Raw genomic sequence first — 13,350 nt, 5'->3', positions numbered from 1 at the left:
TTGGACTTTATTACCCTCTGAGGTCCCTTCCAACCCTAAATTTCTATGATTCTATGAAACAAACTACTGAAGAAACTTATTGAGCTATGCCAATTTGAATCTACATTTTTGGTGCATCTTCTTTCCCAACTCAGTTGATATTGAGGGCTTTTAAAGCTTTCAGGCAATGATAAAAACACTTATCTCACTCTATACCTCTCTCATGAAAGCAGAACTCTGACTTGCTTACTGTGTAGCCTTCCTTATTTTAATGCAGGACACATGCCATATCACTTTATCCTTTTCCCCTTCATCCCTTATTTTGAATAATGTATATGTTTCTAAGGATCACCATCAATACTGAATGTTGATGTTTTTTATTTGCAGAATTTTGAAAAAAAAATGAGTACTGATGAAGAAAATACCAGTTCCAGTGACTCAGAACCAGAGACAGAAAGGGAAGAACCTATCTATGCCATAGCTCCATCAATCAATATCCAAGATGAGGGATCGATTGATGTAACTGCAAGTCCTGCATTTCAGTTCCTAGATGAGGTACTGTGAGCCTAGCATTTTAGTATTTATACTATACGTGAGCAGGATGCCTGGATTCATCAAAGGGGCATGTTAGGACCTGCTTTCTATGCCTGAGCTTATTCTCACCTGCCACGACTTGATGGGAATAAAAAAAACCAGTAAAGAGCTCTCAGGTGGGAAGCTTCTGATTTAATAAAGGCTATAGCATGTCACACCCCATCCTGCCAGGGTCGGGCTTCCACTAGCACAATACAAATGTAAACTTGGGCAGCAGCCTCTCTATATTCAGGGAACACAAAGGGCAGCTCTTCTTGTGCTCCCGCTCCCACAACCAGACGGTCGCTTGCCATGCCAATACTATTTACAGTGGCTTGCAGGGCCGTCTTCCCTCACCCCTACCTGGGATGAGCAGGGCTCTTTAATAAGACACAATCACTGGGACCTCCGCATCCACATCTGGTCCCTGCCTCGCTTATTCACAGTCTCTCAGAATACTGCGGATAATTGTGCCAGCTTCTCTCAGACACAGTCTCTCATTAACGCAAAGTACCTGTCCCAGAGACTGCCGTGCTGGCATCGCTTGCAACTCTCTGCAGGTCCCAACCGTCTGCTGCCCGTAGGAGAAAGCTTCCCCGCTTCCTCCCTTGTGCCTGTGCCTCCGCACAGGAAAAACTGTTCCATTGCTCTGGCTGGTTCCCAGCCACTGCTCCGGTTCCCTGCCCAGGGGAAGTCTCTAATCGGTCTCAGGTCTTATTATACAAAGTCTCTAAGTGGTAATTAACACCTCCCAGCTGGCCTTGTCACCGGTCTGTGAAATCTTAATTGACAATTAACAAGTCTCAGCTCAGTTCCCCGGCTGATCTAGGTGTGCCTTATTGACAATTAACGCTTCTCTTGGGCAGCTCCATAACAGGGTCACTGGCTCCCTGTTTATACTATACTATACTATAGTAATTGTGTGCATTAGGCCATCAATTAGTCTAAAACCCAGCACTGGTTGGAAATTATTACCATATGTTGTCTGTTTGATAGTCTGTATGAAATAAGTGGCTGGACTGAGTCATTTTTAAGTGGGTTGGAATCCCCATTATAGAATTGTCAGCAGAGATGTCAAAGATTAATAGAGGATGGAGACAAATTTCTGCTTCATTAGAAATATTAGGTTTGTTGGGATCTTTTGGAAAGTTTCTGCTGCTGTTGTCTAGGCTGCACATCTCCATGGGGTAAAGGAAGATTTAATTCTCCAGTGAAATATAGTGTTCCAAATCCAGAATCATTCACAGATGTTAAATTTGCTTACAAGAGGAAAAGTTTAAAATTGGAATATTTTTATTTAAAGTCAGATTCCATAATAATAGATCATAAAGCATTACTATTACCCATACTGTATCTGACAGTTCCATGTATAGCTTTCCTTCTCTTATCTTTCACTTTGTAGAATAGGACTGTGCATGACAGATAGATCTCTTGCAAAGTAGAGTGTACATAATATTTTTCTCCACAGTCATAATTCTGAGGGATGTGACAAAAAAGGATAAGTGTCTGAGTTCTAGTGGGGAATGCTGAGGGGCTCAGTGTAAGCAGGCTTTGCTGTAATTAATCCTGTAAATATGGTAGTTCCATAAGCAGGATACCCGTATGCCCTTTTCACTTGAGTGGAGTCTGGGCCTGGCAGCAGGCTCCAGGGACTGCTCCCTGATTATTTCCCTGTAACATTTTAGTTGGGTAACTGTTAGTCCCTGCATTAAAAGATGTAGAAAATCTTGAAAGGATCCAGAGAAGGGCCACAAGAATGATTAAGGGCATGGAGGACAAACCTTATGAGGAAAGACTGAGGGATCTGGGGAAGAGAAGACTGATAGGGGACTTGGTGGCCATCTATAATATGTAAGGAGTGAATATCTGGAGGTGGGAGAAAACTGTTCATTAGAGTGCCCTGGGGGAAGACAAGGAACAATGGCCATAAACTGTTAGAGGAAGGATGTAAGGAAGAACTTCTTTATGATAAGGGTGACAAGAATCTGGAATAGACTTCCCCAGGAGGTGCTGCAATCCCCAACCTTGGAAGTCTTCAAGAGCAGACTGGACAGACACCTTGCTGGGATCATTTGATCTCACCAGTTTTCCTGCCCAGAGCAGGGGGGTTGGACTCAATGATTTTTTGCAGTCCCTTCCAATCCTTAACTTCTATGGTTTCTATGTTTAATATTATCATTTTGCAACTGTTCTGTTGCAAGGGTGGCAGACTGTTCCTGAGAAAAAGAGTGAGGATCTGAGGGGAGAAAAGGTAGTCCCAGGGAGGACAGAAAGCTGGAGAGAAAAGAATAGTTTTAGGGCAGATAGATTAGAGAGGAAGAAATAGTCCCAGGGAAGACAGAGTGGAGTCTGAGGAAGGAAAGAGGGAGCTGCACTGGCACAATAAAGACTGTTTGTTTTGTACACCAGACTGCTCAGCTCTGTTTAGCAAGTCAGCACTTCAACCACCCCCTGTTTGATGAAGAAAGCACACCCCTCCTGGGAGCTGCCCAAAAAAGAACAAGCTCTCTGAGGTGGTGACACTATGGATCACTGGGAAGCCAGAGACTAAGAAAAACCAGTCACAAAACCAGAGGCTTGCCCTTTGTGAAACCATGTCGGGGCTGGCTTCAGGGAGTCTTTCAGGAGAGGAAGCCAAATAAGGTTTCTTCTAGGGGAGTCTGTCATGGGGTGAGGTCCCTAGGGATGGCCGTGATGCCCCTATGGCCCTGTGACCTTACTAGCTTCACCCCACAGGCACCTTCTATTTTCTCCTGCCACATCTTGATGGTTAAGATAATAGATGGTAGATAGGGAGGCTGCCCTCGAGTTGCTATGTGGTCACAATCCTGGTGGACCTCACTATGCTGTGTGGGTTCTTAGACCCCTTGCTGGGTCCCTCTCTATGGACGTGCCTCGTGGGACACCTCAAGCCTTATAGGCTAGATGCGTGACTCCAGAAATGCTCCTTTATCACACCCCATGCCTCGCAAATGGTATTCAAACGTTGTCCCTCTGAGGCCTTGATATAGCTCAGCCTTCCTTCTTCACTGGGCCCTTGGCCCCTCTGCTCCCTCACTGCACCCTCACTGGCACTGGGCTCTCTGCACTGTAGTGTGCCCCAATGAGGCCTCCTCCTCCCCAGTAGCCTCATCCCAGTCCACTGGTCTAAATAACAATGGAAAACACAAGCCCTGGGCTATAACATAATACAAACAGTGCAGGGTGCACTCTGTCCCTTTAAAAGAGGCAAACTTCTCCCCAAGCATTAAGTACCTTGAAGCCCAGGGTACCTAGTGAGCTCTGGGAGCCCCATTAATCTTGTAATCAGCATACTAGGTGGCTACTGCGTCTCTGGGAAGTTCTTTTCTGCAGGCTCCTCCCCCTGGCTGCTGCCAGAGAACTAACCCACACTGGCCTCAGTCCTGCCGTTTGTATGTGCCCACGGCCCTGCTTTCTTCCAGTCAGCTGACTGGGTGCAGGTGCAGGCTATTTCCCTTATTAGCCTGCTGCCATAGTAACCTGCACCTGTGTAGGGTTGCTGCCTGGCTCCTAGGGCCCTCTCTGTAGGCAGATTCTGTCCTTAAAGGAATAGGCACCTTAGTGCCCTATGACAGAGTCCCAAGGCAGAACTTCCCCTCAAGAGTGGTGCAATTCTGTGGCAAGGGGCACCTGTATACACCATGAGCTTTAATCCTCATTAAATTTAAATTGATTTATAAAACTTAAACTTATTTATTTTGGAGCATTGCATCTATGTTTACACATACTATGGTTTCAAGTGAATTAAGCTGGGTCCCTGGTGCTGCAGGAAAGAAGGATGGTCCAGTGCTGGCCCCCCCTGGCCCAGGGCCCCCCACCCACCCTGTGCTCAGCCATGCAGCTGTGGAAGCAGAGAGCCGGCAAACCACACAAGAAAAAAAAATGGAAGCAATTTGAAAGCAAAAGCAATTCAAAGGGGTGAATGACAAAAATGTTGCAGCACTATCTGGCAGACAAAGAGGCTCATTACGTGTCTTTGAGTGCCTTCGTGTTTGCACGCAACCAATCCATCGGCGCGATGCTTTAATTCCTGGTGAGCCAAACTAAACTACATTCAAGGAGTTTTAGTTTAATGCACAAGAAAGACTTTTAAAGCATTAGGAAATCCTGCTCATGCATACAGACACATAATTGCAGCGTATAAAAGGGCAAAAATCGTGGGGTGTGCATGAGCCCAATGGGTATGTGAAAGGACAAAAAAAAGAATAAACCACATCTTAGTTGCAGAAATAACTGCATAGCTTTCATAAAGGTTGCAAAGACTACAGAAAATCACATAAATAAAGAGCTTCCCAGGCACTGTGCATGACAAGCAGTAGAAGAAGCCTTTTGGAGTAAAAACGCTCTGCAGGGCTTCCTGGGTTTTTTAGTAGTAGTAGTAGCTTTTTTTAGGTAGTTTTAGACAATATTCATTAAGACTTTTTAAATAAAACTAAAATTTAGACATGCTTTCTTTTAATTTGGCAATAATTATATCCAGGGCTAATAATCTGGTGTTTGACTTCAGCACTTGTTTAGTATGAATAGAAATAGAATATACTCTGAGTTCACTGAACTCACAATAAAGTTATATTGCGTGCAGGGAACACCTTCTCAGTAGAATAAAAAAAAAACCTCACAAGGTAGCTTACTATAGGACACTCTCCCAGATGTTCAGTTCAGTTCAAAGGGATCAGTTAATCCCAAGCATTTAATTAAATAGGCATTGTGAAATAATAAAAATGAAAAATTCTAAAATGTTTCATAAATACTTTCTCTAACCTTTCACTAGTTTCACTGTATAATGGATAGATCCACATTTAACTTTTATCCTAATCAAACTGTGTCTAGCTCTTTTTTTTTTTTGTGAGAGGGGGTACAAGGAGATAAAGAGACTGGGGCCATGTACAAACATTACAAGTAAAACAGTATAAATGCTCGGAAACTAGAACATAATGTTTATGCTTCTTTGAATGACGTCATCATAAAATGTTTGGCAAGACACAAAATCAGAAAAGAATCTTAATTTAGCCTTTCCATATGACTAAGCCAAAATAGAGTTTAACATTAAAGGCTATCTTTGCCATAGACTTTTATATGCTGATAAATATAGGGAAATGATTATTCTGTACATTCTTAGAATAATTTCTGTTGGACTATTGGTCTAATCCATATTAAATATTGCAGCATTCTTCTTAAGGGTTGATTGATCCGGTATGAAAAGGAATGGGGTAGAAGAGCTTTGTCTGTTGGGTGGAGGGCATGGACCTGTTTATGCCAGAACGGGAGGTGTGTGGCTCGAGACCGTGCAGCCCTGACTCAGATCCCTGTCTGCCATGACGCATAGATACATTGAGCGTTCACGCCTTGGGGGGTGGCAGGGGGGAGGGTCTCCCTCTGCTTGGTGTTAAAGGAAGAAAAATAAGGGAGGTTCCAAGTATGTTACAGACCATCCTTGGGGATGCTCTGTTCTTAGGTGTTTCTAGGGCTTCTCCTCCACTTCACCCCATCCACTCACCAACCAAGGCTTGTTAGCCTTATGGTGCTCCTGGCTCTACGTGTATACATTCAACCATGAATGGCGCGTGCCTCCAGTGGTTGGGGGGCACAGCTGCGCCAGTGACGGCGGGAGCATGGTAGCGGTGGCAGGAGCATGGCGTCGGTGGCAGGAACATGGCGGCGGTGAGCAGGAAGCTCCCGCAGACACTGCCGGCACAGGTCGGTGACCACCCGCAGGTGCCGCCAACAGCGGTGACAGCAGCCAGGGGCAATCATGGACTGTCCACAGATGCCACTGGCAGTTCTGGCAGTGGGGTGGCAAGTGGCAACCACCTGTAGGCGCCGCCAAGTGTTGGTGGCGCCTTTTTGTAGGGGGTTCACCTCCACGTGCATGGGGTGCATATGCACCCCTTCCATGTCGCCTCTGCAGTCAGCTATATTTAGTGTTCCTCTTTTCTAGACGTTCCTGATCCAGATAATTTCCCCCAGGTTGCTTAAAAATCTATGCCTAAGATGCTCTCAAGTCTTCATTGTCAAACTGGCAGTGGCGATCAGTCAGGCTGTGGACCTTTACAAATCAATGTCATCTATAATTAATTCATAAACCAAGCAGGTCCCAAAATTAATTCACAAATCACCAAAGTCCATACTCAAGTTCATAAATCAAGAAGATCCATAATTCTAAAAACAATAAAGTCTATAATGAACCCACAGGCTCTTTTGCCTCAGTATGGCCTCTAATTAATTAGCCCACTTTGTTCACCAGCTCACCCTTAATCACCTCAAGGCATGGAGCTGTTAGGCACTTCGAGTGACTTGCAATTTTCCAATTCAAGCCAGAGGCTCCATTTGGATACCCCCCCCACACCCCTCCCCAAAAAACAAAACAAAACAAAACAAGAAAAACAAAAAGGAAAGCAGTGTCTTTTTACTCATGTCTGGGTGCTGGGGTCCCAGAAGAATCCTCTTTGGGGCAGTCCTGGATCACAGGAGGGTGGGATGCCCCTGCGGGTATTCTGGCTGGGGAACCAGCTTGGTGCCTTACTGGCCTCAGTCTCTTGGAGCTCGACGCAATCGTGGTGTTTTCTGCTCCCTTGCCATTTGGCTCCACTTAGCCTTTTGTAGTTGGACATGAGCATCTGATGTCACTCCCCACGCACCCCTCAAGCCTCAGGGAGCAAGTACTTATAAATCAGGTGTTTGCTCACTGCTCTGTGACCTCCCTCTCTGCACCTGCATCAAGTAAGTAGTTAGCGGTTCCAGCCCTTACTGGGCATTTTATCAGGGTGGTCCAGGGTCTTCCTGTACTGCCCGAGCCCTTCCCATGGGGAGCCTGGCTCACTTGACAGGTTGTGCTGTGACAGGGGGGCTGAGAGCCTGCCTGCACTGGCCCTGACCAGGTAGGGGTGTTCCAGCAGCCTCCAAGGAAGCTGCCAGACCAGTCCTTCTCCCCAGCCTTGCCTCCCCTCCCGCCAACTGGCAACTGTCAGCAGTGGCTTGGGGCAGGGTGAAACAGAGCCCCCTGCCATGCAGCCCCCCCTCCCCCCCAACTACCCCTGCTGGGGTCTTGGGGGGAGCCGGGCTGAGCCTATGCATCAGGGGAGGGGCTCTCTTCCCTCCTACCCCCTGCTTGAGTCGCTTGACAGTGGTAGCCATGGCTGCCATGCCTGAAGCTGGAGTTGGAAAAAGGAATGGAGCCCCCCCACCAAATGGGCCAGTCCAGCTCCCTCCAGAGCACTTTTGGCAGCCTCATAGCACAAAAAGTATAACTGCTGTACACACCTTGAGTGACAGAATCATTCTTCCTGGAAACAGTGGCAAGGAAGTGTGGTATTTCAGAAGACAGTCTGGGAAAGCAGCCAGAACTTCCTCGTACAGCAGAACAGCTACAAGGCTAAACCCCAACCCCTTGCAAAGGTAGTAGCAACGCTGTTACTTCTTTAGTGTAAGAAGTTCTATATATCACATTCTTGTTATTATTTAATAAAGTGTCATTTCCACACCACAATCCTCATTGAGATACTACAGCTTGCAGGCAGCAACTCATTGGCTCTTTAGCCAAAAGCTACTGCCTCACCAGCAGCTGTGAGAGAGTTAGCACCAGGCTCTGCCCATGCTGGTTTCTCAGGGAGAAGTTTTTTCTTTAAAAACTTCCAATAAAGGAGATTCAGCTATTCTTCTGAGTATAACTGAACCCAGTCCTCTTAACAGAAACCTTTTATATACTGGAAAATTGTTAAATATTCTCTTCCCACCCCTAGCTTTCAATTTTCTTTTCTCTAGGCTAAACAAATCCAGTTCTTGCAATCTTTCTTTCTAGGGCACAATTTCTAAACCTCATTTAAGTCTTTTTTGCTCATCTCAAGGATGCTCTCCAATTTGTCTACATGTTCCTTAAACTGTAGTACCCAAAACTGAGCACACTGTTCCAGCTGAGGCCTCTCTCTGTCCCATTTCTTGCCCTGTTGATCCCAATTCTTCCCCTCCTCACTCCAGCTCCTCATAAAAAATGTTTCACCTTTTTCTCTCATCCCATTAATTCTCAGTCGCTGTTTCCTTATCTAGTCAGTCCATGTTCACCCATTCCCACTGGGCCTTCAGTCTCAAGCTTCATTTTCTAAGCCCCTTGTCACAAATTGCTTTCCCGTAAATTTGTTTCCTGTTAAATTGGGAAGTTTCTTTCACAATGCCAGCTGAGCCCTGGAAATAGGATCGTATTGAAGGTACAGAAGAAACAGTTTCCCTTCCATCACTTTAGGTGCATAGATGGCCCACACCTGTTGCTGAAATTTCAAGAAAATTTCAGCCCCTGCCTGGAGCACATCCAATGTCTGTAAAAACCTAGGAATTCAGGAATCTAAGAAATCTCAACTTATGATGTGCAAACTGCAAGTTTTTTCAAATACTTACTTCTAACTTGGCCAAATTTGGGTGGGATTTTATTGTCAGCAAAAGATGTGTCCCTGCAACAAAAGCCAAAATCTTTGCAATTTCTATGTCCCCACTGCAAAGCATTGGGACAGAGATGCAACAGCCAAGGTACATATCCTGGGCAGCAGCAGCAATGACAGGGGCCAGACTGGTTGTAGTAGCTGATGTAGTACCATTCATGTGCCCCCTGTAAATGGCTGTCCAGGACTAGTGCCCCAGTTGCCCATTGCTCATTATGCTACTGCATAGGACATATCAAAGAACTTACCAAAGAAAAGGTCAACATAAGCTTAACATCATCAAAACATACTTTTACCTCAGCTTCCAAAAGAAATTTAAGGAGCATACCAAGCATGGCAAAAGTCAGCCCAAATTGTTAATGTGTGGTAACATTATAAGCAATTGAAAACAAAGTCTTTATAATGAGAAATGTTGCACTACCTTAATAATAGATGGTGCTACCACTCTGGCCTGTTACCTTAAGATTTACTTTTTACTGCAAATTTGAGTAGATAAAGTGCAAACACCTTTAATAAAATCATAGAAATATAGAAAATTAGGGTTGGAAGGGACCTCAGAAGATCATATACTTCAACCCCATGCTCAAAGGAGGACCATGCCCAACTATATCATTTCAACCAGGGCTTTGTCTAGCCTGGTCTTAAAAGCCTCCAACAGGTTACCTCTCTGAGTAACCTGTTCCAGTATTTTGCTGCCCTCCTAGTGAGAGAGTTTTTTCCTAATATCTAACCTAAACTTCCCTTACAGCAACCTGAGTCCATTGCTTCTTGTTCTGTCATCTATCACCACTGAGAGCAGTCCAGGTCCATCCTCTTTGGAACCACCCATCAGGCAGCTGAAGGTTGCTATTAAATCCCCTCTCAGTCTTCTCTTCTCCAGGCTAAATATGCCCAGTTCCCTCAGCCGCTCCTCAGAAGTCATGTGCCCCAGGCCCTTAACCATTTAGTTGCCCTCTTCTGGACTCTCTGCAATTTGTGTACATCCTTTCTGTGGTGGGGGGCCTAAAACTGGACAGACTACTCCAGATGTGACCTCACCAGTGCCAAATATAGGGGAAGAATCACTTCCTTTGATCTGCTGGCAATACTATGACTAATGCTGCCCAATATGCTGTTAACTTTCTTTGCAAGAAGGGTACACTGTTGGCTCATATTCAGCTTATTGTCCACTGTAACCCCCAGGTCCTTTTCGGCACAGCTGCTGCTTAGCAAGTTGGTCTCCAGCCTGTAGCGTTGAATGAGATTGTTCTGTCCTAAGTGCAGGACTTTGCACTTGTCCTTATTGAACCTCATGAGATTTATTTTAGTCCATTCCTCCAATTTGTCAAGGTCTCTCTGAATCCTAGCCCTACCTCCAGTGTGTCTACTACTCCCTCCACTTTGGCGTCATCTGCAAACTTGCTGAAAGTGCACTCCATTCGATCTTCTGGGTCATTGATGAATATAGTGAACAAAATTGGCCCAAGGACCAGCCCCTAGGGCACTCCACTTGGTACTGGCTGCTGATTAGACATCAAGCCATTGACTACTACCCCCTGAGCCCAATGATCCAGTTAGTTTTCTATCCACCTAACTGTTCATCCAACCCATACATCCTTAGCTTGCTTGAGAATTTTGTGGGAGACCATATCAAAAGCCTTGCTAAAGTCAAGGTATATCACGTCTATTGTTTTTCCCCCACCCACACAGCCAGTCATCTCATCATAAAAAGTAATCAGGTTGGTCAGGTATGAGTTGCCCTAGGTAAATCCATGCTGATTCTTCCTAATCACTTTCTCCTCCTCCAAGTGGTTAGAGATGGTGAGGACCAGCTCCATGATTTTTCCGAGGTGAGGCTGACCAGTCTATAGTTCCCCGGATCCTCCTCCTTCCCTTTCTTAAAGATGGGCACTATATTTTCCCTTTTCCAATTGCCCAGGACCTATCCCAATCACCAGGAGTTTTCAAAGATAATGGCCTGTGGCTCTGCAGTCACATTGGGCAACTCCTACAGGACCTTCAGGTGCATCCCTTATGACCCCATGGACTTGTACACATCCAGATTTTCTGATTTTCTAAATAGTCCCTAACCTGTTCATTCACCACTTTTGGCTGCTCACGTCCTCCCCAAACTGTGCTGCTAGGTGCAGTAGTCTGGATGCTGACCTTGTCTGTGAAGACTGAGATGAAAAAGGCATTGAGTACTTTAACATTTTTCCACGTCATCTGTCACTAGGCTGCCTCCCCCATTTAGAAAGGGACCTACACTTTCCCTAATCTTCCTCTTGTTGCTGACATACTTGTAGAAACTCTTGATGTCCCTTGCTAGCTGCAACTCCAATCGCACTTTGGCCTTCCTGGTTTCATCCCTGCATGCCTGAGCAATGCTCTTATACTCCTCCCAAGAATAGAGTGTTGTTGCCTTGACATGTTTTTGTAAAAGTAACTAATAGACAAAATTGTTCTCTCTACAGTTTTCAGCAGCAAGTACTTGTGCTTTCTGTCAGTCGGGCTTTTCATTTCTAAGTCACATTTCATTCCTTTCAGTGACACACACAGTTGGTTTTCTTCATTGAACTTTATACAGAAATCAGAGATAAATGCATGACTTGACCAAAAAGGTCTATGCATTGATAGTAGACTCAGTTTCTAAGAATAGCTTTCAAAGTTTTTGCATTTGAACAGAATCGTATTGTCTCTGGTTGCTGATTAATCATTTATGCTTGTATGGTAGCAAAGCCTGTATCAGAAAAGATACCTTTTAGAGATTTAACATTTATTTTTAGAACAGAAAGTCCTTTTGGCAGTGAATCTCTCATTCAACTCTAGTCTTGCTTTTCACATGTAAATAACAGATAGTAGCAAAAAAGTCAAACATGCACAAAGTATCTCCTCTTCTTAGTTTTCAATGCATTGTGGCATTATTTAGTCTGATTGGAATTGGTAATGACATTAAAAGCGGGTTGAACAAAAGTCACTTAGTTTTTCAAGAGTTTTTCCTTTTCAGCAAGTTATTTATTACCAAGATGACATCAAACTAACTAAATAATTCCATTAACTTTTCCATCAGCATTGATGGGGCATTGTTTGATGCAGTTTATGTTGATGTAGCCTTAACATGAACTTCCTATTGGTGTTCTGTTTTCTTTTCTTTTCTTTCTTTCTTCCAGCTTCTATTGGTGTCATGTTAAAAAAAATGACCTATGCTCTGTTTCAGTTACTTATTGAAATCCTTTAATAGTGAATCATTATCCTGTGAACATTTCCCTGACATATTTCCTCAACGTCAGCTCATAGAAATACCAGTAAATCCTGCAGTTAGTTTTCACTGGAGTGTCAATTCATTTTAACGGGAATTGATATACCATATAATAGATTATCATTGCAATAGATACCTTTAATTTTCCTTTGTAATCTATAATATGCAATGAACTTTTTTAATGCTATTTTGAATTTGGCGTGTTTTTAGATCAGATTAATAGAAGTTGACCCTAGAAAAATCATTTAATATAACTTGATTTACATTAGTTCATAAGCATTGTCTAAACTGCAAGATACATAGAATATAGGAATAAAGGACTGTAGTCTTCAGGGTTATTGAGTCCAGTCCCCAGTTATCATCAGTACATCATGTAATCCCTTTCATTAAGGGATTACATGCAGTAGCTTTTTTTCTCTTTTGCCCCCACTTCTCATAGGAAGGCTGTTCTAGAACCTGATTTCTGTAATGTAGAGAACCTTTTCCACATTAAATTTATACATGAACATTTTATTCCTATTTTTTATTGTGTCTTTAGTTTAAATAGTTGTTCCTCCATCCCTGCTTACACCCTACATGCATTAATAGCAATCATATCATTTAACTGTCTTCATATTGCTCTACTAAATAATCCAAGTTCTTTTAGTCACCTCCAGTAATATAAATTTACCATTCCCCTTCTTATCATAGTAGCCCTTTTCTGCACCTAGTTTAGTATCAATTCATTTTTAGTTTCAATGGCTTGCAGCTGCAACAAAATAGGTTTAGATTGGATATTAGGGAAAACTTCACGGTAAGAAGAGTGAGGCCATGGAATAAATTGCCTAAGAAAGTTGTGGAACCTCCATCGCTAGCGGTGTTCAAAAAGAGGTTGGATAAGTATAGGTCAGGGATGATCTAGAAGTAGTCAAGCCTGTGTTCTATTATGGTGTACCCGCCTCCGTTCCACCAGGAGTTCGCGCGCCGCCTTCGCCCGGGCCCGATATCTTGCACACCTGGACTTCGTTGGTACAGCCCAGGATTTGCCCCGCCTGGTATAAAGGGAGACCCCCAGAACTCGCCTGCCACGCCTTTGATGACTCTTTCAGTGGGGGGGTCTTCCCTCGGGGC

The 13,350-nt window shown here is 44.1% G+C and overlaps 1 protein-coding gene across 2 annotated transcripts in view; it reads left to right on the top strand.

Moving 5' to 3' along the window:
* Positions 1-368: 368 nt before the first annotated feature.
* Positions 369-13,350, top strand: part of CCDC146 (coiled-coil domain containing 146) — a 130,194-nt gene continuing 117,212 nt past the window's right edge. For both annotated transcript variants that reach the window (XM_025192521.1, XM_025192519.1), the window contains exon 1: positions 369-534. In XM_025192521.1, coding sequence (XP_025048306.1) covers positions 382-534 — 153 coding nt within the window. In that variant the 5' untranslated portion in view covers positions 369-381. The remainder of the gene's footprint in view (positions 535-13,350) is intronic.

This window comes from Alligator sinensis, unplaced genomic scaffold, assembly GCF_000455745.1.
Source record: "Alligator sinensis unplaced genomic scaffold, ASM45574v1 scaffold896_1, whole genome shotgun sequence".
In the NCBI taxonomy this organism is placed as follows: Eukaryota; Metazoa; Chordata; order Crocodylia; family Alligatoridae; genus Alligator; species Alligator sinensis.
The sequence above is the reverse complement of the archived record's forward strand: the minus strand, read 5'-3'. Positions and strand labels throughout refer to the sequence as shown.